Here is a 27,755-nt window from a genome sequence, read left to right on the forward strand (position 1 = left end):
TTAGTGCCATCCTGGATCCTCACCTACATTCAAATCTGGGGCCTACCTATATGAATGGAGTTAGCAAATATTTGATTATGTGTGATTATCTTTTTTTTTTTTTTTTACAAAATCCAAATACTGCAAATGTTGTATTCTGAATCTCTTGTTAAATTTAACCTTCCACAGATAAATAGTTGTTCCTTTATTAAGGCAGATTATATCTTCTCTAAGATTTCTGTTAAGACAAGAGTTTTCAGAGGTGCATTTGTGTGGGCCTGCTTTCTCAGCCATTACTTTCTCCAGACACCCTCCAATCAGCCTGCTTCTGTTAATCTTGGCAGGGTTTATTTGTGCTAAATCAGTTATATCCCTTGAAATGACACAACAACAGATATACTATGTTCAAAGAAATCTTGGGAACCATGATCTTCCTGAAAGCATTCCAGGGTGGTAAATTAATCAATTCATAAAGCTGAGGACAATATATTTTTAAACAAATTTTGTTAGAAAAATATAATTTGATTACTAAACAGCTAATAACTTTCCTTTATTGTTGCATATTTGATTATTTGTCAGAACAACTCACTCTGATTCATTTTTGCCAAATATAAATGATACTATTTTAAGGTCATGCCAGTGTGACAGAAACATACCATGTATCAGCCTTTCTACAGAAAATCCCAACAATAATGTCAAAGGAAAGTGTCTCTTTGGAAAAAGGATTTAGGCAAAACAAACAACTTCTGATTTGGAAATTTACCTAGAAGATGAAGAAATGGCAACCACGGGCCAATATTTATTTTATTAAGCTCAAAAACAGCAGGTAGTAGATTGACCCTCTATTACTCAGCAGGATACTTTGATTTAAATCACAATTCAGTACCTCTGCAACCCTCTACAGTTAAATTGCTTAAATCCCAGTAAATCCCAGTGTTTAAACAGCCTGTGTGCAAGATTGCTGCCCATGAGAAAAGACAAAATTAAATACATGTTTTATACTGCTTACTTGTATTTTAGGTATTTCTTAAATAGAACAGCTTCTCAGGTGATGGATAGAACAATTAAATCATATTGAACTATAGATAAGTATAGCTTCCAACCAAATATAAGAGATATCCTTAAATAATACTTTTGCATACATAAAACAACATTAAACACATTTGTTTATTTCAAAGTAAAATGCTCAGTAACTGGTGATAGTTTACTGGGAGACCAGCATTTTTTGTGAGATGAGAAGACTCAAATGCTATGAATGGTTATTTTTTTTTTCAATTGAGACTTAGGTTCAAATCAAACAAGACAAGTTTTTACAAGTTGATCATAGAATATTCCCATTCATTTCAATCTAATCTAGTGAACTCAAAGCAGAGAAGATAAAATAGAATGATTTCACACCTAATGTCAATCCTTTTGGAACAAGAATCGAATATATACATATGTGTGACAGATAAATTTAATAAATAAGTATAAATAAGTGAATATATTCTTTAACTAGTGAATATAACAATATCCATAATTGTATGCTAGGGAAATAATAGGACATGGCCAAAATTGATCATTGAGATTATATTAACTGTAGATGATGTTATACTATGTTCTCATACTCCAGATTGGTTGGCAACAAATGTATAATGTAATGAAAATGGATTGAAGAAGATTGTCACTGAAGCAGGACTAAGGTTACAATGACTATGATAACATGGCAGGTAAAGACCCCAAGTAAGAAGCTTCTAAGAAAAAATATAGTGCATAATCTCTTTGGGCAAAGTCGTAACACATTCTCAAAAGACAGGTATTTGTCATAGAATTCCTTCATAGAAAACAAATCTATGTTCAAATCAATGGGTTTTTTTGACAGAACACTATATATTTAATACAGACTATTACATATTTAGTAAGAAGAGATACTATGGGGTTCTAAAGATCTAACAATGCTTCTATTTACATAGTGAGCTTAATACTTTACAAATGAGGGTATGCTGCTTGCAATAAACTGGCCATGAAAAAAATTGCTTTAAAGCTCACTCTGCACAACTGTGCTATGTTTATTGTGTCAGTAAATGAAAACAGCCTGAAGCTGCATGGTGTGACTGATTCCCTACTCCCATTAAAGGGATAAAAAATATAGTTATGCTTTTTAATATTTTCTGAGCATAGGTGTTCAGCAGAAGTCATAATGATGTCAATCATACAGTGACATCATTTGTCTGCCCTCAGTAGTTCCTAAACCAATTTATCCTAAAGAAATCTTTTTAAGAGGCAGGGTGGGCATTCAACAAAACACAATTTAAGCAATCCTTCACATAGTTCTAACGTAGTAAGTCATTTCTTCAGAATCCCTTTTCTCAAACAAGTTCTTTCCGGCTAAAGGAAAACTTATAAAACTGCCATTTCCAAAATTGCAACCATAAAATCAGGTTTTCAGTTCAACCAGCAAGATCAGTGTGCAGAAGCAAGGCTGTTAGCACTTACTGAATCAGGAACAAAGGGTAAATCAGACATGCATCACAGTACTCATCTTGTGATAGGTTCTATTTGTACCATACTAATTTCAATTGAATTCATTCTCCAGTTTGTGGTTAGAAATATTCCTAAAATAGTATATATAAATAATTTAAAATCAATGTAAAAAGCCATATTGAAAGTAGCATAAAATGACTCCAAACAAAAACAAGAATAGCTTTACAAAATACACGTATAAGCCTTAAACCAGTAGCATTTAAATGATCAGTTAGAAACAAACTAAATTGGTGATAATAGTAGCTTTATAAAAATCAAATACAAAACATGAATACGCTAGAATTAAAAGGAACACAAAAGTTTTTGCTTTAAGTCAAAAAGGTTACGGGCACTAGACATGCCACCCTGGGGAGAGTAATTGAAAGCTCAAGATCTTCAACAGAAAACATCCAGAGCAGAATTTTCCAGGTTGGTCTTAAAGAGTTTGGCTGCAGACAGTGAAGGGCAAAGACACATTCCAGTTTTCCATTGTTGGAACTGGTCCGCCCTGCATACAACTATAATTACAGCATTTGAATGTAAGCATACAAAAACATCATTTTTTTAAAAAAAATCTCATTTTAAAGTTCTAAATAATGAGAATGAAATGTACATGTAATTAAAAGTTAACTCTTTACTGACCAAATACAGAATACCTAGCACTTTACAGAGTTGCAATTTCCTTAGGTACTCTTAGAATGAATTCCTGTTAATTTCAGTGTTTAAAACCTGAGTTAGATTTTTTTCAATTTCACCTTATTAAAAACATTTGCTGTTAAATAGGTTGTACAACATACACACATATAAATGTGGTGTCAAAGAAGTTGTTTTATTCTAAGTCTGAAATTCAGAACTATAATCTTAATAATATTTGAAATGAAAGAAAATTTAATGATGGCCCCATGCTTCAAATTAAATGTCATTTTAACATAGTTATCAAAAATATCAGTATTGTACTACAGGTGTTTTCACATTTTTGCTATTTACTTTTGCTTTCTTTTATAACAGTTTAAAATAGACAATTACTACAAATCCCAAAGCATCTATGTACTATGTACTACATAACTAGTGTTTTGGGAACAATGGTGTTATTTTAAGTAAATAAGGAATATGTTTATTAAATACGTTGAAGGCCTGAGACAGCCCTATTAAAAGAATAAGAGTTTGTATTAAATGTCAATTTAAGAGTAGATGCATTAATTTTGTTTCTTCACTCTTGAACAGCAATAAGTTACTTATGGCATCCCATTGTTTATCTCAGTACCCAAAGCTATCAGAAGGTGGAAAAGAATCAGATTTGTGTATTACTTCCCAATGCTTGCATTTTTTGTCATGTCATTACAATGTCATTATTTCCTCCAGAAATCAATAAAGGTATCTAAAAGTCATTCACTGAGTTCTTTTGCCTTAATTTACTTTACTTTCATAACTTTCTTAAATTAAAATCTTATATCTAATTGCATATTTTCTAAAATATTTCTTCTGTTTAATGCTACATTTTAAGAGTGTTTTATTTTTAAATATTTATGTCCTAGTTTTCATTGAGTATTTAAACTGGTCAATCACAGTTCAATCACAGCTTTTACAAAATCATGGCATAAATCTTTTACACACACACACACACACACACACACACACACCACTATTTAGTGTATATGTACTTTTTCATTTCTTAGGGTATTTGATCTGTTCTTTATTTTTTATGTATGTGTGATAATTCAGTACAATGGCCTACAGGTATTAACAATCAAAGTGATAAAGCTGTGTAATATTACCATGAAGATAAGATCAGAATATCAGGGTTAGTCAGAATAACATTGTTTTTCATATGATAGCAATTCCTTTGGTTTAATATTCTAAATATGTCCAATGTTATTCTATATCCAAATCTGAGTATGTTTATAGATATAAAAAGCAATACAATGCAAACCTATGTGTTTTCTTGAAAACAGACCTCATTGAATTTAATGGGCTACTGTCCAGAAAACTGGATTGTAGGTTCTACCCAGGATGAAGTAAGACAGCAAAGGAAGGCCAGTATCACTATTTCTGACACTTGTAAACATTCAGAAGTCACATCCTTCAAATGATATGGACCAATGAAGCTGGAAGGTATTTGCACTGAACCAAACAATCTGGTATCTCGGTAATCCACCTCAAGGAAAGACCCATCGTGTCACAGGTGGTGCACAGAATTCAAGCTAAGGAAAGCACCACAATCTTCCACCATATGGGAAAGCTATTTTATCCCAGAGATAATCTATTAAGGCTGAGCCAGCCCCCAAGATACTTAATAGTTCATAATGCAGTTGGGTATTTTAAAAAAGCCTTCAAGAAAGGAACATGAGAAATTCTTCAGGTATCACTTACTGAATGCCATATAAACTTCTTCTACACAAAGCAACAAAACACACTTCAAAACACTACAAATCTGATTTATTTCTTGATACATTCAGTCAGAAAGTACTGCTTTGTATAGAAAAATGTAAAAGTTTGATATATGTAAACTTTCAGTTGGTTTAGTTAATATGAAACATAATTTATATGTGTGTGTGTTCTGTTTATGTTGTACATTTATTTCCTAAATTATCCGTTTAAAATTTTGTATGAGACACTTTCCACTCTGATATATTTACAGCTTTACTCACTTAAAGGGAAATGCTGCTGATGTCATAGACATGATAATCAATTTTTTCAATACAGCAGGGATTATTTCATTATCTCTAGTATTAGTATATACATAATCTAATTGTAAGATATAAACTCAGACTATAGCATTTAAAATCTACTCCATTTCTGATTTGCTTTTTTAAATTTTAAATCACAAAATGTTAAACTGGAAAAAAGGTAAGAGACCATAATTAATTGCATGTTCTGGTAACTAAATATCATATTTATATTTAATGCAGCATCACAACATATGTTATTTTTGTGGTCACAGATAACAAACACTAATTCTAAGTAAAAAAGACCCAGAGAACCCGGGGAGGTCATAATGGGATTTAAAACTAATGGTACCAAGGCATGGCTGCTTGCCTATCTAATTTTCTTCCCATATTGTATTTTAAGAGATGTCTACTGAATTATCCAGCACATTTCACTTTCCCCTGTCACCAACTTTACTTGCTGTATTGCCCACAGCTCCTCTAAAATTACTTGGATGGACAAGGCATTTTAAATCCATTTAACAGTATAGAGCCTGAAGAACACTACAATATGTTATCTAGGGCTGTCCCCTCAACTTCTACTCTCTTTGCTCTCAATAGGCTCTTCTTATACATCTTCTCCAATAGTTCATTCTCCTGTCCCTCAAATTAATAAGCTCTATAATTAGGAGGAGGAGGACTCCATAACTTGCTTTCTTCAAATACCCAAACAGCATCTCTTCCAGAAAAAGGGAGGGGGAAATGCATTGGTAATCATTTTGGTTGTTCTTCAGAAGCTTTTCTTAAATCATTGTATTAAGATAACAGTCCTTGTCAAAAATAGTAGATGCTGTCCAATCCTGCAAACTTTCAATAAGCAAACTCACCAAACAACAAATTTCAAAGGCGATGAACTAACAATTGCTCCTTGATGTTCCTTTTTGGGACCTAAGTTATATATCTGTGATTGTTGCCAGAATATATTTTGGGCTGTTTTCTATTTTCCTACAATACCTATGGGAGGTACATTTACCACGCCCTTAAACTCTACTCAGCAAGTCCCTCTCAGGCACTCCCTTAGCTGCTTACAGCTGAAGTCAACTTTTGAACTTTCCCTTTCATATGGTACTTAGTTAATGCCCTGTGAAATACTAGGTTTGTGCTGAATTCCACCCCCTCCCCCTTTCTTTTACCTGCTGGCCAGACTTTGTCTGCAGTGCTGCCTGAAAGGCATCAGGTGGTAGTTCATGGCGTCCAGAAGTAGCTTCTGACAGACCGGGTCCGTACGCATGAAATCCACCGACTGGACCCGCTCGACAAGCTCCGGAGCCGGGATAAGGGCAAAGCGTAGGCGCTTCATGAGGTCCGGGGCGTACTGCATGCGGGTCTCCCGATCGTGCTCCAGCCACAGGACGGACATCTGGAAGAGCGCCAGCTCCGATTCTACCGGGGGAGGCAAGGAGTCTAGCAGGGCGCGCATCTCCTCGAAGTTGAGCAGCAGCACGTCCTCCACAAGGTACTTGTTGGCCAGTTTCTTGGTCTCTTCGAGGCCGTGTAAGGCTGCGATCTTGCACACTTGCTTGTAGTTCTGCACGGAAATCTGGTCGTTGAGGAACTGAACGCACAGCTTGGTGACCTGCGGGATGTGCAGGATCTTGCTGACCGACAAGACCTCCTCCACCGTATCCAGGGAGAGGGTCACGTTGGCGGTATACAGGTACTCGAGCACCAGTCGCAGTCCGATCGACGAGCAGCCTTGCAACACCAGGTTGTTGATGGCCCTAGGGCTGGCCAACAGCTTGTCCTCCGGAGAGGAGGAGGGCGTGCCGGGCTCCTCCTGCTGCTGCTGATCCTTCGGAAGCAGGCCGTCCTGAGCTCCTGGTCCAACGCCCAAGGGGTGATTAAGCCCGCTCCCCCCGCCGCCGCCGCCGCCTCCCCCGCCTCCTCCACCGGCGGTGCTGGAGAAGAGCGATCGGAAGTACTGGGAGCAGGAGGCCAGCACGGCCTTGTGGCAATGGAACTGTTGGCCTTGGGCCGTCAGGGTCACGTCGCAAAAGAGCTGCTTCCTCCACAGCAGGTTGAGGCCGTGAAGCAGATTGTCGCTGTGGCTGGGGTCGAAGGTAGACGTCCTGTCCCCGGACCGTGACATGGCGAGCAGCCTCAGCGCACCTGACTGGAAACCCACCTCCGACCTGGGCAAAGAGGGGCAAGGCGGGGGTGGGGGAATAAGGAGAAATGAGTGGTTGGGAGGGGGCACACAGAGTAATCAACATGGAGCTTTACAGGCCTGGCTTGCCCACCCGACTTGCAAGAGCCGAGAGGCTTCCTATCCAGCCGTCCCCTTCCCCCCATCGCGGCAGCCTTCGGGCTGCATGACATTTTCTGCACCCCCCGCCAAGGGGCTTCGTCCTTCATCGGCAGGCGAGACGGGTTCCCTCCCCAAAGTGGGTGGGGGTTGCGGGCAACTACTTTCTTTCCGCCTAGAAACCGAGACGCGCGCGCCACTTGCGAGCAGCCTGCTGTCTAATTTGCAACGGGGCATTTCCCATGCCGGGGGTGGGGGGTGGGGAGCGGAAAGTGGGGGGGGAGGAGAGAGAGAGAGAGAGAAGAGTTTGGGCTTGTTGTTCCGTAAACTGGGAAAGCTCGCAGAACGGCTACCCGGTGACCCAACGGGAAGGAAAGGACAGGAAAAAGAAGCCACCCCGTCCTTCCAAAGTCCAGAGCCAGGCCATCACTTGAGCCAAGCTGACTGAGCTGCCCCCTTCGGATGCCCCTCCCCTTTCCCCCCAAACTGCGCCTTTCCCGTCTTTGCAAGCCGCTGTTTCTGCAGAGAGGGAGACGCTTCGCCTTGAAGCACTACGTGAAAAGAGGGAGGGGAAGGCTCTCGGTGCCGAGCGAGGGGGAGCGCAGCCGCGTGCACCGAACTCTTGGCCAGACCTCCTCGCGCCTGCTGCATTTTAACACCGGGCAAAGGGGCGAGAGGCTGGCCAGTTCGCCTCTGCGCCCGGTGCTCATTTTGTCCGGCCTGGGTTTTTCTTCGGGGGGTGAGAAGCGGCGGCGCTTTAACTCGGGCAACTCTGGGAACTTCGGGGGCGGGGAGGTGTGGGGGGGGGAGCGAGCTCGGAGGGCCTGGGAGCTACTGGGAAAAAGGAGGAGGAAAATATAGGCGGGAAAAGTGCCCCTGCGCCGCGAGAAAGCGGAAGCCAAGAGCGCCCCTGCCAAAGTCGCGGGACTCTGAGGGCGGAGGCGGCGGGGAATGAAAAAGACGAGCCTTAAAAGACCTGCTGCCAGTTGCACCTGCTAGTGGTGAAGAGGAAAGGGACCCGCGGTGGCTTTAGCCCGCCTCGGGGAGAGCAGAGCCCGCCACAGCACGGCAAGTGCCGCCGCCGCCTCTCCTCTGCAGGATTCCAGCGAGGATTGCTACTTCCATTGTACCGTCCCCCTTTTTTCGGCAGTGCTTGCACTCCGCGCTTTCTCCTGCGACCGGGGGAGTCCCCTTCGCCGGCCACTTTCCTTCCCTCCCAACAGTCAGGTTTTAAGAAACCTCCAAGAGCCTCTCCCTTTAAGTGGATCTGGTCATTCCTCTCCTCCATCCACATATACACACCTCCCATTCTCCCTCCCCTTTTTTTCCCTCCTCTGGCCATTTCTTACAATTCGAGTTTATTCTCCAAAGACGTGTGTGCAATACAAGTGCCCCCTCCGTACTTCTCGTCCACAGAAATCGCGCGCATACACACACACACAGGCATACACCGTCTTCACGACAATAAACAAGCCACAAGAAAATACAGCCAAGACGGTTAGACCGAAGGCCAGAAACTTACCTGCTTCACAACCAGCTGCCAAAGTAAAGGTTCACTTAAGCTCCCCCCCAAAAAATCAATTGTCCTTCCTTTTTAAAGGTTTGATCGCTCCTTCAAAACAAAAACAAAAAAACCTTCTTGTTCCCAATTCCAAGCAGTCACTCTTTACAATTTATTTTGTCGTACATCATTTGATCACCATGAATTAGCAACAGCAAGAAAATGTACGAGAGGGAGAAGGGGAGAGAGAAAGAGAGAGCGCGCAGAGCTTTCTGCAAGAGAAGAAGAAGAAAAAATGTACGTGTGACAAATTATGCTACCAAGAAACAACACATCATTATCCTTGGGCCTGGGGCTCAGTGAGTCGTAACGAGAGTAATAGGAAATCCACGGTTGGGGAGAGAAACGGTCGTGCATGGCCAGTGGAGAGAGACCATACAGGGGGATGGATGCTGGAGAGACTCGCAAAATTATGGCTCAAGGCTATTGTAAAAATTGTCGAGCGTAAATGACTGCGATTTCAAACATCTTTGGAAGAAAGAAGGGGAGAAAGCGACCCCCCCTCCTTTCCTCTGCCTCTCTCTCTCCTCTCTCTCGTCTCTCTCTCTATAAAGAACCGTCAAGTTTTAGTGCGCATTGCTAATTAGTCAATTTCTCTCTGCCTTCACAGGCTGGCGACTTTGCTGCTGAGCTGAAACTGCTAATTTCTGTGACCAGCTTTTTTTCTTAGCTGTGATCTGGATGAATGAGTAGCTGTCTCACAGAGATGACAAAAATAAACTCTAATCCCCCCAAAAAATTTCCACTACATCTTTCTCATGCATAGATTTATGATCTTCAGGCACCAAGTGCAATATGCAAACTTTGGTGCCTGTACAGTATGTTCCTAGATTCATACTAGCCATTATTTTCTTTTCTGCCCCCTCCCTTGTGATGGAAACTCTGATCTAGGTATAAGAGATATTGCCACCCTCTTAACTCTATGTTATTAGCTTGACAGGGTACATCCTCGTTCATGCATCTGTGAAAGGAAAAGATGGAGGAATGGAGGTAAAATGAGGCTAGTGCATAGTATTGGTACTATAACTATTCCATTTTAATAGTTCATCTGTGCCATCTGAGATTTATGCCCTTGTTTGAAAGCATATTTTCTCTATCATTTTGTCTGGTTAGACAACCGTCTCTGTACTTCACTGTCAGCTGAACAGATAACAGATCAGAAGTCACTTTTATTATCAGATTAGCATATTGTCAGATTTCTTTTGGAGTCTACAGACTTTGCAGTGCAGGAGATGACTGGAAGAGTAGGGAGGTGGCTATTCTTTAACCAAACAAAGCCTTTCAACTTTTCCCTTGATCTGGAGACAGTTATGCTCCTTGCTGAGGAACACATTTTTTCCTTAGTTGCTTTATAATAGTTGGTTGGAGATATTTTAGGCTATTCCTTCTATGAACGGGAACTCAAGCAGAGGGCAAGATCTCCACAATTGATCCCATGATACATTACATTCCCAGATTTATAGCTCTGGTCAAATTTCCAATTGCCCCCAAAGAAAATACAACCTTGAAGAAGTTAAAGGAAGCTGAAGATCAGCAATTCAGAGGAAGTTTGGAATAAAAAATCTTAAGAATTTGAAGCAAGATTTTTAGATGGGGAGATGTCCTTATTTTCTTCTTAGTTTGCAGAGGATGCAAAAATATATGCTGGAAACCAGCTGGAAGTTGAATCATAAAGAAAGCGGATAGACCCTGCTTGTGATGAGGTCACTAATACCATAAAAATAGTGCTGATGTCAAATGATTCAAATTACTGTACACATTTTGTAATATAATTTACATCTTGCTTTCTCTAAAATGGCTCTTATTAAACATTATCCAATGTTTTGGGTTAATTGCATTGGCAATTTTGGCCTTAGTTTGACACCAGCCTTTGTCAACCTGCTGTCAGGCATCTATACTGAACTATAGTTCCTCTAGTTTCCACCCACCCACCTGGTAAATACACCACCTGGTCTATTGTGTCTATACAGAGGCACAAAACTCTTTTGGAAGCTCATAAGACCAAATCTGACACATTTGCTATCACTGTGTCAAATTAAAAGCATAAAGTGCTACTTATTAAGATGTTTACCACTTCTACAGCAATAGTGATAGACTTGGTGGTAAAGTTCATTGTATTCAAAAATTCTAATACAAGAAAATATTTAATTTTCAAAGAGATACATTAGAACTTTTGTAAAATATAGTAAATCCTTCACTGCATTCTTAGTGTTGTGAAATCTCAGCATTACCTTCTGGACAAATGAGTTATTGCTTGTGAGTTCACCATATATATTCTACGGAAATAGGATATATATATATATATATATATATGTGTGTGTGTGTATATGTATATGTATGTGTGTGTGTGTGTGTGTGTGTGTGTGTGTGTGTCTAGATATACAAATATGTATGTATGTAATGTATAGATTTCAATTTTTCAGGTTATAGAACACATAATTTTGTTGCATTAAGATATCACTGTCATACTACTGACGGGTCAAATTTTAATTTGAGTTTGGGGGTTTGCTTGTTTGTCATTTTCTTGAATCTGGTTGGAAAAATGGAGATATCTCATGTTGATTTGTCACCACGTTCCAGCATTACAATTTCAGTGGTCCCTAGAAACTCGAAAGAAAGATGGCAAGGACCATATATGGACCATAGACTGCTTTCATATTGTAGAAAATATATAGCTAGTTTAGATTTTTTTGTGTGTGCACAAAGAGTGTGTATAGTATTATATCCTGTGATTTATTGATTTTCATTGTGCAGAAATTTTCTAGCCTATTCAGCTGAGCAACACTTTTCCCCTTATGTATCCAAAGAACTATCATTCAGTATCATTCAACATGTGGAACAACCATGTATATTAGGTTTTTAAAATTTTACTAACAAAAGACATAATGCTAAATAGCCACTAAATGTTACGTAGTTCTTTTATGTGCAATAACTATTCATCAAGAGAACAATGCAAGGTAGAGGACTTCTCTCATTTCCAGCAATTGTTCCATTACTTTCACTCGTGGATATATAACTAAAGAACAGATACTGGGTAGCCATCATCTTTTCTGCTAAGAAATATTTTATATTGCACTTGCACAATTACTGTTGCTAACACTATTATGCTTACAAGTCATGTCACATTTATTTTGATATACGCTGTCTCTCATGTGCAGTGTAAATGTGATCATAAACCCAGTGTGAATGTACAATTCAGATCTTGAAGGCATTGTTATGAGATTCACAACACAATTTGTATTATGATTTTCAAAGGGGTCATGTATAATCGTATAACAATGCACCAAATTTAGAATAGAATAGAATAGAATAGAATAGAATAGAATAGAATAGAATAGAATAGAATAGAATAGAATAGAATAGAATTCTTTAGTGGCCAAGTGTGATTGGACACACAAGGAATTTGTCTCTGGTGCATAACGTCTCAGGGTACAAATGAAAAGATATCTATAACCTTTTTTTCATGATACTGTCTCTGAGAAGTAGCTTACCTATTACTTATATTATTCATATGAATTTATACTTATTTTCTAAACCTTTTAAAGGAGTTTTTTCCTGCATAATAGTGTTAAACTGAAGAATTAAAAAGCCTTTCCCCATGAAACTACAAATCCCAATAGAAGATATTACATATCAATTTTTTTTTTCAATATTAAAAGTACTTTGCCATGGGAAGGATGATAATTAGATACTATAGTAGTTACAGAATTCTAGCCAAAACATTTTTGGACATCTGGAACTTGTTGCCCAACTTGTTTCTTTTTGTTCTGAACTCTTTATCAAGATATTCTTTTTGTTGGACATGGAGCTCTAGACATAACACCTGGAGTCTTTTGTTCATACCAATGTGCTGGCAGACCTCTTAGAAACTTCCAGCCTCTATCCCCTATCTGATTTTGTTTTTTCTTCTTTTCTTTTGGGATTGCCCCCTTCCCACCTGTTGCACCTGACTGAGCATTAAAACTTCAAACATGCTCAGTAGCCCAGATTAAGTGGATTTCTACACTAAATTGTAAGAAATATCTACCAACAGAATGGTGTGGTTAACATTTTTTATAATTCTTCCTCTTCTCTATAGCTTGACTTATATATCCAGAATCTGGTCTGAGGGATTGTCTAACCCTGGGTCCCCAACCCCCAGATTGCAGACTGGTACTGGTCTGTGATCTGTTAGGAACCGGGCCGTGCAAGCGAGCAAAGCTTTATCTGCGCATGTGCAGGATCTAGGTTACACACGAAACCATCCCCCACCCTTGGTCCATGGAAAAGTTATCTTCCAGGAAACCAGTCCCTGGTGCCAGAAAGGTTGAGGAGCACTGCTCTAACCCATAGGTGATGGCAGGACCAGTAAGGGTGGACCATTGATGACAGTGGTGTATATATCATTATACTATTAGGTTTTCAAAGTATAGTGTCTATCTGCTCCAATATAGTGTAGTTGTAAAAAGTTGAATTAGAGCTGTGGTGGCGCAATGCTTAGAATACACTATTGCAAGCTAATGCCTCACATTGTCAAGAGTTTGATTCCTTCAATCTTGACCAACTCAAGGTTGATTCAGCCTTCCAGTAAAATAAGGATTCAGATTATTGGGGGGAAATATGCTGACTCTGTAAACCGCTCAGAGTGTTGTAAAGCACTATGAAGCAATATATAAGTGCTATTGCTATTAGAGTATTTGTTTTTGATTTTGCAGCAAATACAACATACTTACAGATCTGAAAAGAGTAATATGTTCTTTTTTATATATGTTATTGAGAATCACATAATAAGGTGTATGCATTTTTTAAGCATTTATTCCTTGTTATTTAGCTGAAATGGGTTTCAGTTGCATGACCCAGAGTATTGGAAAGAAGCAGAAGACCAAAATAAAAATAAAAGTTTCCAAGATTAAGACCTAATGTAAAAAAAAAAAAAACCACCTAAGAGTTCATCCACAAATAATCCCTGTCCAAGCTCCAAGATAAGATATTTACCATTTTATGGAAGATGTCCTCCACTGGAGCCTTCATCCTGGGACAAGCCTGCTGCGGAGACAGGCTGAGATGGGATCAAAATAGAGTGGTCAGAAAGTTGTATTCTCCAAGAGAAAAGGGAACAAGCTTTTTGTAGTTGAACATTCAGTGTTGCATGTAGGAAGAGCCTGAGGAGGTTCAGTAATCTGTGGGGCTCCAATTGCCCCCCTGAAGCACTGCTCTTTCCATAGCCATTTCTGCTTTGGCTGCCAGAAGGAACAAGGAAGGAAGAAAGAAGGCAAAGCAAACTGGGAACTGGGAATGCATAATGCAACGGGAATGGGGAAGAGCCCAAGCCAGGGGTGAAATGCTCCCGTTTTGGCCCGCATTGGCCGATCCAGTAGTGATGGCAGCGGGTGGTTCGGAGAACCGGTAGCAAAAATCCCTGCCCCTCTGCCCATGGTTGCCCGCTTGCCGCTTCTTTTAAAAAATGCTTTTAAAAAGTTAAAGGCTCTGATGATCACAGATTCGGCAGAATAGGTTGTAAAAAAATGCGTTTAAAAGGTAAAAAGAAAGATCGTGTGCCACAGCTGATCACCCCTCCACACTGTTCTACTTACCCTATGCCTCCTTTTGGTGTGCACTGCGCGCGCATGTGCACCTCACATTTGGTGCATGGTGTGCACTGCGCATGCGTGCGCACAGCGTGCATGCACAGCCAGCGAACTGGTAGTAAACTGTTTCAGATTTCACCACTGGCCCAAGCTTCTATTATTCTTCCTCACAAGGACCAGATTGTCCTCCAGATAGTCTCTTTGGCCATAAAGGTTTTCATGTCATGCCACTTATGCTTAATGATGCATCGGTAGTTTTATGTTTATAAATTTAAGGGTTAAATATAGCTGGACTGTCTTACTCTTGAGTGACCCTAAAGATTTTTATATTAGGCCAAGATTTGCAATACAGTTTAAAATCACTTCTGAATGACTATTAATCTCAAAATCTTCCAACTCAGAATTTAAGATTTCTAGTTTTGTGAAACAAATAATTCTGTAACCATTTTTGGCTCTTTGAGACAAATAATTTTTTAAATATTGTCAAATCATCTTATTTAAATCATGCAAATACAAGTATTTTTTCTGACTATATTATTTATTATCCTTGAATTTGTATTTGTATTACTTTCAGTGGATAATATTCAGATCTAGTCTTTCCAGGCTTTGCTGCTTCCTATTCTTCATCAAAGCTTCAAGAAAGCAATAGAACAATCCTTAATGTATTTGCAAAAAATAAGATTTCTTGAGATCAATAGTTATGGCAAATAAACTTGTTTTAGAGGGTTTCCATCCAACAATATTTGTTCAGTAGGAAGCTACAAGGCTGAACTTTCTTCCCTGGATGATTTACAAGAAATTATATGCAGTACTGCAAATGGATGGAGAAGATGTTACTATTCCCCTTTGTTGTAAGTGTTTGTTAGCCCTATGGGAATGTGAAGTTTTGCTGTGCAGGTTTAATTCCTTATGAAATATCTTCAACTGTGCTAAATTGAAGGAAAAATCCCCCTCAACTAAATATTATCCCAGCCAGAAGTGGAATTGCATCAGGTTAAATGGTTAATTCCCTATAACTCCATAATGGTGGGAGAGAAAAAAGAGAATTATCAAAAAATCTCCTGTAGAAAATTTGAAATGCCTCTTGTTAATTTTTACGGGTATTTTTTTTTTTTATGTGGTTACTAATAAAAACTTGGTTTATTGCAAGACTGGCAACATTATAGTCTTCAGTGTAGACTTCCTTTAAAACCTCTTGGGTTTGTTTGATAAACCCATTTAATCCTGTTTCAAATATTTTTGAAATGTTTTTGAAAATATTTTTGGAAAAGACTATCATAATATAGTATCTATAAAAAGCACTAGGGAAGCAGATCACTGTCTGCAAAGTCGTAAATAAAACATGGAGCCAGTGAACAAAAAAAAAATATTTAAAAGCAAAGAGGAAAAGAAATGTTTATGGTACAAATAAATCTATATAATAATAAATCTGAGTATTTAAACATATATCAATACAAAGAAATGCAAGGGAAGAAGTGGAATTCTTAACTTTTTCCAGTAGGAAATGTATCTAAATATTGTCAATTTGATTTGCAAATGCAAGTACTTAAAATGCTTTCAATGTTTAAATATTTTTAATTAGAAGAATAAATTAAAAAATACATTCAGTGTAAACCAAGTAAACGAGAAAGGCACATAAAAATGAAACCCAACTAAATATGGAACATACTGATAGAAACCCTTGTAATGGTATTGAGTTATTTATAGAATTTCATTGGCCAAAAGCCTCAGAACTGATGGGGCATCGGGTCACAGGGAGATTCTAATCCTGCTCCATTTACTGTGCATAACTGCCCCACTTCCTAAAGTTGTTTTTATCTGTGTAGGAAGTTAAGATAAAATAAAACAACAATATACTACAATTAAAGCTTAAAACATCCAGTTTATGCATATTTGGGCCCAACACTTACACTATCTTGGCTTAATCTCGTTGGGGGAAGAGTTGAAGTATATTGGCTATTTTCTTAGGAGGCCCTTAGGCAATTGATAATGGTTTATAGAAATGTTCATGATCCAATCATCAGCTGAAATCGGACTTTGGTCAGGAGAGACTAAAAAATAATTACGGACCCATGGCAGCTGCAAACTTAGATGTGATGAATTTATGGCTTCAGTTGTGATACTTTTCATTACAAAGATAATTCCAAAATAAACATTTTTGTGTGGTTATTAATAAAAGCAAACTTTAGTACTAATATTGTTCAGCTAGCCAAAATATAGGGATTATATAACTATGTAAAAAGCACCATACAAATTACGTTTTGCAACACTTCTTTAACCGTCCCATGTCAGGAATAAGACAGCTCACAATGTCATATAAGTATTAAGCAAAGTAGGGAAAATATGTAGAGTAAGTATTGCTTCTATAATTCTTTCCAGCCACTTTACTGGCAGAGCTTATAGCCCATTTTCTTTTGTGTGAACAAATAACCATCTGTGTGGTTCTGCTCCCTCCTCATGTGGTGTCTCTGCACATTTGTGTGTGGGTGTGTGAGTGCACACACGTGCATCCACTGGGAAGCACAGGATGAACTGCATGTGTCCCACTTTCGGTCTTGTAATCAGGCGGGAAGAGGAGCCAAAATGGAAGAGGTAACCATGTTCCCAAGCCATGGTGCTGTTCAAATGCCTCTTCCATAAGGATGCATTTAAGGAAACTTTTTATCGAATAGTTTTCTTTTCAACTCATAATAGAATTCTTTATTGGCCAAGTGTGATTGGACACATAAGGAATTTGTGGAGGAACACGCTCTGTTTTAGACCCATTCCAGGCTGCCGGGATCACCACAGCACATCGCCACCAATTGCTGCTTCCACGCGTTGCATTTTCAGCCTCCACGTGTTGTGTTTTTGGCCTCCGCATGTCCTGTTTTTGGCCTCTGTGCATCGCCTTTTCGGCCGGTTCCAGGTGGTGCAGATCAGTGGTGGTGGTAATCCCCACTGCCTGGAACTGGCCAAAAATGCGATGCGTGGAGGCCAAAAACGGGGCATGGAGGCTGAAAATGTGATGTGTGGAGGCCAAAAAAGCTATGCAAGGAGGTGGCGATTGGCAGCGATGTGCTTGGTGATCCCCACAGCCTGGAATGGGTCTAAAATGGGGCATGCAGAGGCTGAAAATGCAATGCGTGGGCGCCGAAAATGCAACATGCAGAGGCCAAAAACACGATGCGCGGAGATGGCAATTGGCGATGTGCTGTGGTGATCTCTGCAGCCTGGAATGGGCCTAAAATTGAGTGTGCGGAGGCCAAAAATGCCGAAGGGTGGGGGCCGGTGGGTGGGAAGGGCTTCGGCAACATTTGCTATATAAGACACACAGACATTTCCACCCACTTTTAGGGGGGGAGTGCGACTTATACTCCAAAACATACGGTAGTTGTTTAGCAGAGTGATGGTATTTGTGAAAAAACTGTTCTTGTGTCTAGTTGTTCTGGTGTGCAGTGTCCTATAGAGTAATTTTGAGGGTAGAAGTTGAAACAATTTATGTCCAGGATGTGAGGTGTCTGTAGATATTTTCACTGCCCTCTAAAAAGGATCAGACCTATTTTTTAGCATAAACTTTCTTTTGCTAACTTTTTTCACCATACCAAATTTGTTGCAATTCTGGTCAACTTTTAGAGTTTTCCTGATGACAGCAGCTTTCTGAACCTGTTTACATGATACTCTCTTGGGCTGGAAATAATAAAGTAGAGAGAGTCCAGTTTCTGGAATTCCTCCTATCTATTCCACAAGCAGTTGCCATAGGAAAGAGGTTTCAATGTTGCATCCATGTGTGTGTATTTTTGCTCTCTTCGTAATGCATTGATATGTGACTATTAGTGGGGATGGAAAGGTTCCCCTTGTTGCAATTGTGGTGCTGATATGCAAACTATTAAACATATTGTGCAAGAATGCATTCTTGCACAATGTGCATTCTCTGTTTCCCTAGAAGATCTGCACGAAACACCAGAGGTGATCACCTGGGTAACTGAATTGGACATCTGGGTAACTGAATTGGACATCCAGTTATGAAGCCACTGCCATACCCCCATAGAAGTTTTGATATATAATTATATGGATTGTGTGTATATGTTTACTTCTCTTCTGTCATGTTCTTATCATACACTAAATAAATCATGAAATGTGAGTATCTATATGGATGCACTTTTTCCCCCAATGTCTAATCAGGGTTTGTGCACATGTCTTGCCTGTGTATATGTTTTCTGTTCTTGCCAGGTGTTGTATCTGCATTTGTTTACCTGTATGTATTTCCTTTCTCCCCAAGGATTAATGCAGGTATGTGCATAAGTGTATCTTTGATGGTATAACCAGGATAGATTAGTAGAGGTTGTTTCTCTCTGTGTTTCTCTGTTCCATAGTGTTTCATCTTCATGTGTTTGTATGTGTGCACAAGACAGGTTGCATATGGAAAGCAACCTGGAATTTTTTCTAACCCTTTAATGGCTGCTTCATTCTGGATCATGAGACTAAGAAGGGGAAGAACTTAATTATGGAGCTGGAAGTTCTCCAGCCACTGTTTCTCCTTTTTCTTCTTCTTTTTTTCCTTCACAACCTCTAGGAACTTATATTTTACCAACAAAGAAATAAAGGGAGATTAGTATAGATCTATTTCAAGCTATTTATTCCTCATCTCTCTTATTATTTTCAGTAAGCAGGTTGCATCTTTCAGCACTTGCTTCTCATGAGCTCTACTGAATAAAATATTTGTGAATATCCTTATAATTTAAAATCTCCCAATAATCAACAGTATTAAGATGTATTATAATGTTAAAATATTTTTAGAAGGAAGAAACACTAAAAATTCTGTCAGTAATTAACAGAGAAAAGTAAAACGCATTATCTTACTGTAGCATGAACACTTTATAACAAATTGAATATAAGACACTTGAAGGAATGGCTTGTCTAAACTTCCAAAATATTTAACTATATGGGTTGTACATGCCTCTCTGATAAAGGTATACCATATTTGGGACCAGTGGTGAAATTCAGCTGGATCTATCCAGATCGCACGATCCGGTAGTGCCGCTGCTGGGAGGCTCCACCCACCTGCCTGGACCTCATCACATCCCATTTTTGACCCTCTGTGTATGTGTAGAGGCAGCGCAAGCGAGTGTAGCAAGACAGTGTGAACTCTCACATTTGCGAACCGGGAGCAAAGGTAAGTGAATTTCACCCCTGTTTGGGACCCCAAGAGTGAAAAGTTCTTTTTTTCCTTAAGGCCACCAGTGTATGCCGAACTGGTGCCAGGTTATTCCTGCCCTCAAAGACTTGTATAAATCTGTAAAGCTGTTATCTCAAGCCAGTAAACGTCATTCATTCTACTTGCCCATGTGTCTTCATTGACAGTGATGGATCCAGGAGGTCCTTCAATTGTAATCTTTCTGGCTTGCCTCTCAGAAAAGTCTGGGCAGTGCACACCTTGGATGTATGGGCTACCTCGTCAAAGCCTCATACACATTCCCCTTTATACTCTGGGTTTTTTCATCATTAAATATCATAATGTAGGCCATATAGGTTCTGAGCTCTATACCTGCTTATGTTCAACATATAATTCTGCCACATTGTACATTGTTAGACCATATTGAGGGATTGCAGAGAGCTAAGTAGAATGTTTCTCTTTTGATTGATTGAGTTGGAAGATTATTTTATGTAATAATTGAGCAACAGGTAAACATGCTTTAATGATTACAATATATTTTTATCTGACGTACATAATAGCAATAGCAATAGCACTTAGACTTATATAGCACTTTACAGTGCTTTACAGTAATCTCTAAGTGGTTTACAGAGTCAGCATATTGCCCCCAACAATTTGGGTCCTCATTTTACCTACCTCGGAAGGATGGAAGGCTTAGTCAACCTTAAGCCTGGTGGGATTTGAACTGCCAAATTGCAGGCAGCCACTAGTCAGCAGAAGTAGCTTGCAGTACTGCACTCTAACCACTGCGCTACCAAGCCTCATAATAAGATATATACTACAGTCTATAATATGAGAATATTATAAGCCATGTGGAAGAAGCTGCCTTCTTGCCTAGCAATTATTTTCTTTTCTTTTTCTCAGTTATATTAAACAGCGCATATAAACATACCTACACCATGTGTAATTGGGAAATGCCTGTTTGGTTCAGGAATACGTGTTGACATTGGCTCTGTTGATGACAATGAATTTAATACATGGAATGACGCAGTATGTTCAGTAATGTTCATGATAACTTGTGTTCTGCCTCACATCTAAAAGATTTAATAATCACCAAGCTCAGAGCTCACACCAACAACATAACTACCAACCCGAGCTACTAATATTGAAAGACATTTCAACCAGATTTAGTAATATCTTTACAGACTCTGATCTATTAAGTCATTTTGCTACTCCACCTTTAGACACTTTGCATAGTTTGCCAGACAATTACTTTATCAGATCTGAAGAAATTACACAATAAATTGCATACATGCTTCAAACATGAACAATAAAAGGGTAGAACAAGCTGTCTATTCCCAGTTGACTGAGAAGCAGTAACTCTTATTTTTATAAAGCAAATCTATATTCTTCTCAAGGCCAAATATAAACCATTTGTGTACATTTATCTATCAAACTAAGTAGAAATAATTGAAATGCTTAATATGCATAGAAATAAAGAAATGCAACAACAATTCCATTATTAATGTTTATTGATTACTTATATTTTTAAATAGGCAATTGTAGCTACTATTTTATCATGATGGTTTATGAATGCAACTTGGCTTTACCTGTTTGTTGGCAAATTTATGGCCCACATTACTGGTGGTTTACTCATTTGCTAAATGCATAGTTGATGTCACTTATGAAGTTGTGAGTATTTTTTCCATTTGATTATTATATAATATAGCAGAGACTGGTTTTTTCCTCTCCCCACTTCCAGCCTTTACCTTTGGAATATTAACAGTGCAAAAAATAACCCTGTAAATCTTTACCTAAAAATTTCAAACTTTAGATTGATTCCAGCAGTGGGTCTGTATTGATCTAAAAAGCTTTGCGTTCCTAACTAAAAACTAATCTTTATTTCACCCTTTAGTGACTACAGCAATAAATATGTTCACTCCTACTGGAGTTTAGTGGATTAATGGTTATTGGAGATTGCGGCTTCCAACTGAGCTGGTAAACTTTAACCTTTGGAGGACAACACGAAGGCATTTACCCCTTGTCATCCATAATAGCTAGGTCCATTTTTTGACAGTTACCTGAGTGTTAAAGAGAAGTCAGAGCAGGAGATGGGAAATAAAATAGCATCAGTTCACTTTAGCTGTCAATCACATCTTAGGTTTATTACTCTGAGCAGATCTTTACTCATTTTCATGCAGAAACAATGAAAGGATCCCCAAATTTGAGAGGATCATTTGGTTATAAAGAAATGTTATCCTTAAATTTAGGATTTCTTTTCTGAAGTTATCCTGTGCAGGAAGTATATACTAACTTCCTTGAAGTCAGATTTTAGGAGTGGCATGCACTTGACTAGAATTGCTACTAGTATTCTAAATGCCATCAAGAAAGTCATTAGTATGTGTTTTGTTCTTTGCAAAATTCTGTTCTGCGATCTAGTTTGCAGAGAAATGTAAATGCATTTTTCTCTCTCTCTTTTTGTAAATTCAAATAAAAAATTATAATTGGGATAGATTTACTAATGAGCAAACAGTAGCCAAACATTGCCAAGGGGTTATGCTGGTTGTCAAGAAAGCTTGCTTCTGGATCTCAAGCTCCCTCCAACAATGTCAGTGGGTGCTACATATCTTTCTTTGGTATAAAACATTTCTGTTTTGCTTTATATACATTATACAGCTATATATTTACATTAATATACACATACACACACACACACACACAGAGAGAGAGAGAGAGAGAGAGAGAGAGAGAGAGAGAGAAGGGAGGATACGTGGTGGCTCAGAGGCTAAGACGCTGAGCTTGTCGATAGGTCGGCAGTTCAACGGTTCGAATCTTTAGTGCCATGTAACAGGATGAGCTCCCGTTACTTGTCCCAGCTTCTGCTAACCTAGCAGTTCAAAAACACATAAAAAATGCAAGTAGAAAACGAGGGACCACCTATGGTGGGAAGGTAACAGCATTCCATGTGCCTTTGGTGTTTAGTCATGCCAGCCACATGACCACAGATCTGTCTTCAGATAGTGCTGGCTGTTCGGCTTTGAAACGGAGATGAGCACCACCCCCTAGAGTCGGGAACGACTAGCACATATTATTATTATTATTATTATTATTATTATTATTATTATTATTATTATTTATTTATTTATTTATTTATTTATTTATTTATTTATTTATTTAATTTATATACCGCCCTACTCCCGAAGGACTCAGGGCGGTGAACAGCCAAAAGCTAAAATACATATAATACAAATGTTAAAAAACCATTAAAATACAATTAAATAATTTGTGCGAGGGGAACTTTTACCATATATATATATATATATATATATATATATATATATATATATATATATATATATATATATATATATATATGGTAAAAGTTCCCCTCGCACAAATTATATATATATTTATATATATATATATATTTATTACAGGTATATATTAAATATACATTAAATCAGGTATATATTTAGCATTCATATTTTACATGAATGTAATACACATGTAAGCTTTACTTAGCTATTTTAAAGTGAAACCTGTGATTTCTGGCATAATTTCGGGCCAGTGCAATACACCTCATTTTAAGAAAGATCTACCAAATGGACTGAATTCTCAATTTCTGAATGTCTTTCTGCTTGAAGATACAGTGTAGATCATTTGTCTATTACTGGGAGCTGATTAATTAATTGACTCCTGCAAAATAGCTTCTGTTACTACTGGCCTCAGACAAACCCTGAAGGGCTGAGCATATCTTTGCATTTGAAAGGCCAGTTTTAATCTTTAGTATCTTCAGATAAACACTGGGAAATTCCCTTACTAAAAGCTCATGAGAGACATTGCAATCTACCTGTGTGGCAGGAAACACAGAAGAACTCTATTGGGCAATTTGTTTCACTGGGCAAAAATGCAAGAGGCCATCTATGATTTTTGTCAAGAGATCATATATGATTTTTGGCATAAATTTTTATTCACAGAGGAAACATATTCTGGCAAACCTCCCCATATGCTGTATTTATTTGCATGAAGAGAAGTTTGTGGCATCATGCCATAATTTCAGGAATCAGTTTTATTATGGCAATAATCTTTTTCCTCTCTGTAAACTCTTTTCATTTTGTAAACCATGTTCCCTCGGGAGAGATTACTCTTGTAACCATAATGTAGAATTGCAGTTATTGGCAGCTGCTACAAATAATTATAATCAGTTCTTGTCCCATAAGACATGATCCCAACATCCCAAACCAATCAGGGCATAGGGATATACTTTTGAAACCATACCTAAAACTGGTCTATAATCTTAGATCAAAAATCATCTACTCTGGGATAAATCCAGAAAGCAAAATGTCCTTCAGTTTGATATCTTCATTTCCAGTTCTTGAGAGGGGTTTGTTTGTTTTAATTAGCTATGATAAAAATATGCCAAAATATAGGGGGAAACTCTCTGAGTATTTATCTGATCATGACATTCTACATCATCTGCCTTTCTGTTTCATACTTATTGGGAGCCATGTTGGCAGCAAAAGGAGTCAGGGGGATAAATAATTGGTGAGTGAAAGGAGGACACTTGATCTTTCTAAATTAACTGCCCTTGTTAATTTTTATCTCTTTCACCTGCAGGACTTTTACTGGAGTTCTGCAAGAAAAGCTGGAAGGAGAGGAATGGACTTTGGAGACGTTTGAACAGAAGAATCAATAGGGACAAACTGAGAGAAATTAAATCCCAGGGATTTGGGCAAGTCTGTAAGGACAAACAACACCTTGGCAGGAGGCAAGGGTAAACTATTTCTGTACAACTGCTAAAAGCCCTAAATTGACCTGCCTATGAAGTCCATATTACTCAGGTTGAAAGAGTTTTGTTTTACATCATCTGTTTTCTATTTCAGTTCTTTCTTTAAATGGTCTTCATAAATAGAATTGTGAAGTATGTACCTTCTAGGTTTTTTTGAAAAAATCCCAATTGTCCCCACCACCATGCTTCCAGTGCCTGTAGGAATTATGATTTGTAGAAATTACATTTAGCATTCTATCTGCAGCATATATGAGTACATCTTTAAATAGGGTAATTAGTATTTCCTTGGAGTCCTAGCTGCTAATTTTGTGCTAGTTTCTTATAAAAAAAAGCAAAATCAAGTGAATAGAAAAACTTTTCCACAACAATTTATATTTTCCAAGATTATTTAGGGAAAATTATCACTGATAAACTGCATCCGATTTTAATTGTAAATATATTTGCTAAAAATCGATGCAGTCACTACAAACTGTTAAAATCTATCTTCCTGCTAAAATACTTTATCCACTTTGCTCAATTTAACCTCTCTAATCATATACCCTCCATGTGTGAACATAAACCATAATAGGAGCCTTGGGGGAGCAGGCTAAAGACTCATCTCGTCCACATCTGTCTCATACAGAAGCCAGTGCAACACATTTGAGAAGCTTACTAACATGCCAAAGTGGGTCACTATTTCAGCTGGAATTTAAACTGTAGTGCCTGTGATCCAGGGACTGGTATATGCTGTCAATTGGGTCTGTACCCCATTAATCTGCATCTCACAATTTTTAGCCAGCACATCCACATATGTTCCTGAATAAGCTTTCTAGAAGTAAAGTAAGTTTCAAGCTCTTAGTGATTACATGAGTCAGCTCTTGTTGTTATCTTGGTAATAACACAAATTTAGTTTGCTGTCTTCTCCTGGTGGGTTTTTTAAAAAAAATATTTATTTACTTAGTAAGTCTAGTTTGCCACTCTTAGATTTTCTGGATGCTCCCATCCAAATATTAACCAGGGTTGACCCTGCTTAGCTTTTTTGAGATCAACCAGTATCAGCTAAGTGCTGCTACCTGCTGTGGTATCTAAAAAAAAAACGAGAAGTTGGGTCACACAAAGAGTTGAATTTGAAGTAAGATATACAAAAGCAAAATAGCTGCTAGTTCATTTGTACAATTGTTTCCAGAATAGATTTCTAAGCAGTTAAGAGGATGGTAGAATAACTAGGTACAATAAAACTTACTTTGCTTGTTTTATCAGATCTGTCCATTTAATACTTCGGCCATATTTGAGTATCAATCATCAACATCCCATATTGTTTGAAGACAGTAGCAAAACTTACAAGAAACAGGTAGCTCTATTAACTGGGGCTGCAGCTATTTTTATTACCATATTTTTGTAATGTAAAATTTATTTTTAATTACTATATTTTAATTTGCTAGTAAGATGAACGTTTGCTGGGCAATGTTTCAAAAAGAAAGGAAAAGATTGAAGAAGGATAAATCAAAGAAGAGCAGCAAGAAGATTTAAGACAGAAACATTTGGAACAAAAAGCTGGTCCTTTTGCCACTTGTTTTGAAAATAAAAACAAACGTATAACCATAATTTGTGAACGTTTCTCAAGTCATGTCTTGAGAAAATGTAATGCGTACATATGGGGAAGGCTGTTCAGAGCATTGATAACCCAAAGGAACAAAAAGACTTTAGTGGTCCCATTGCAGTCTGATGGGATGGAAGGGTTTAGTCTTAGTGCCCCAAAATATAATTCTTATTTCATTCTTGGAGCACTGTAATTGTCAAGAGTCATTGGGAGTTGGGCAACATATACATTTAATTAATGCTACTATACAGTGGTGAAATTCAAATTTTTTTTACTACTGGTTCTGTGGGCATGGCTTGGTGGGTGAAGTGTGGCTTGGTGGGCATGGCTGGAGAAGGATACTGCAAAAACTCCAGTCCCACCCCACTCCAGGGGAAGGATATTGCAAAATCTCCATTCCCACCCCACTTTAGAGCCAGCCAGAGGTGGTATTTGCCAGTTCTCTGAACTACTGAAAATTTCCGCTACCAGTTCTCCAGAACCTGTCAGAACCTGCTGGATTTCACCTCTGCTACTATAGTAATAAAAATAAGTAGGCTTCATAGGAAGGGCTTCTTGAATAAAGCTCTGATGACAACGTTTCTTTTTAATCCTGCCTTTTTAAATATATAAAAGAAGGCAGGGAACACACCTAATATTCCCTTTTCCTCCTATTTTCTCCACAACAATAACCCAGTGAGGCGAATGGGCTGAGAGAGAGTGACTGGTCCAAAGTCATCCAGTCAGCTTCTTTGCTTAAGGATGGCTTCTTTGCTCATGTCCTGCCCCCAAATCTGATCTGGAACCTTAACTAACATTGAAAGGTGCGTGATCATTCTGACTATGGTCTCCATTCTATGGACAGATGGCCAGCATTGGATCTAAGCCATGGTTATTTTTTTGTGGCTGCTGGATGCTGTGCTTCTAGGCAAGGGATAGAATATATTTGATCCTCCAATTATGGCTGAACTATACAAATCTTAGCATCCATTACTATTGGCCATGATGGCTAGGGACAATGGGGAGATGAAATCAACCCTTTGTTCCTGCTTCTCCCCAAACATAAACTCTGTTGTTGTTGCATGGTATGTACACAGGGTCTCTCCTTCTTCTAGGCTAATTGATGCTTGGAGTTAGAGAATCCTTTCCTGGTTGTAGCTGTACTATTTAATCCTTTGTCACTTACATAACTAAAATAGATCCCAGCAGTGTCACTTGCTGATGTTTCACTGTTACGATTCTCATCCGTGCATTTTAAATCATGCTCTTATGAGCCAGAAAATAAGTGAAATCGTGAAGCTGCTCTCACAGAATAGATGCTTCTCATGTGTTAAATCTTCCTAGATCACATTGCCAGTGATAAAGCATTCTGGTTTGATTAAGGAAGGACTAACATTTTTGGATGTTACTAATATTTTCACAGATATGCACCCCGATTAAATCAATGTAATTTACACCAATGTAATTACACATACAACTGATTTTTAGTGCAACTTTTTATTAGAAAGTCTATAGTTTCATATTTGGCATTTGATTCTTTTTTTAAAAAAGAGAGAAGTGCTTTGCTAGTTAGCCAAAGGATGTGGATTATTCTGACTTGCTTGATTAAAAAAGGCATTGAATCAAAATGAAAGTCTATTCAATCAGCTAGACACCATGCTTTCTATTCAAATTGCCAAAAGCACAGTTTTGCTGTTAATTCCCTCATAGTCTGT

At 38.3% G+C, this 27,755-nt stretch overlaps 1 protein-coding gene and 1 long non-coding RNA gene across 4 annotated transcripts in view; one reads left to right on the plus strand and one right to left on the minus strand.

The window, feature by feature from the left end:
- KLHL14 (kelch like family member 14) overlaps positions 1-7,905 on the minus strand; it is a 70,511-nt gene extending 62,606 nt beyond the window's left edge. Inside the window, exon 1 of the mRNA XM_034429682.3 lies at positions 6,320-7,905. Coding sequence (XP_034285573.1) covers positions 6,320-7,275 — 956 coding nt within the window. The 5' untranslated portion in view covers positions 7,276-7,905. The remainder of the gene's footprint in view (positions 1-6,319) is intronic.
- A 9,763-nt stretch (positions 7,906-17,668) lies between these two features.
- On the plus strand, positions 17,669-26,066 carry LOC148114903 (uncharacterized). Of its 3 annotated transcripts, none has more exons than XR_015733357.1 (3): positions 17,669-19,714; positions 24,311-25,812; positions 25,904-26,066. It is a non-coding gene; the product is annotated as an uncharacterized LOC148114903 (long non-coding RNA). The 3 variants fall into 3 exon arrangements; XR_015733358.1 differs by having other exon boundaries at positions 24,311-24,467; positions 25,722-26,066; XR_015733356.1 differs by having other exon boundaries at positions 24,311-26,066.
- The last annotated feature ends 1,689 nt before the right edge of the window (positions 26,067-27,755 follow it).

This window comes from Pantherophis guttatus, chromosome 3, assembly GCF_059756535.1.
Source record: "Pantherophis guttatus breed Tessera chromosome 3, ASM5975653v1, whole genome shotgun sequence".
Classification (NCBI taxonomy): Eukaryota; Metazoa; Chordata; class Lepidosauria; order Squamata; family Colubridae; genus Pantherophis; species Pantherophis guttatus.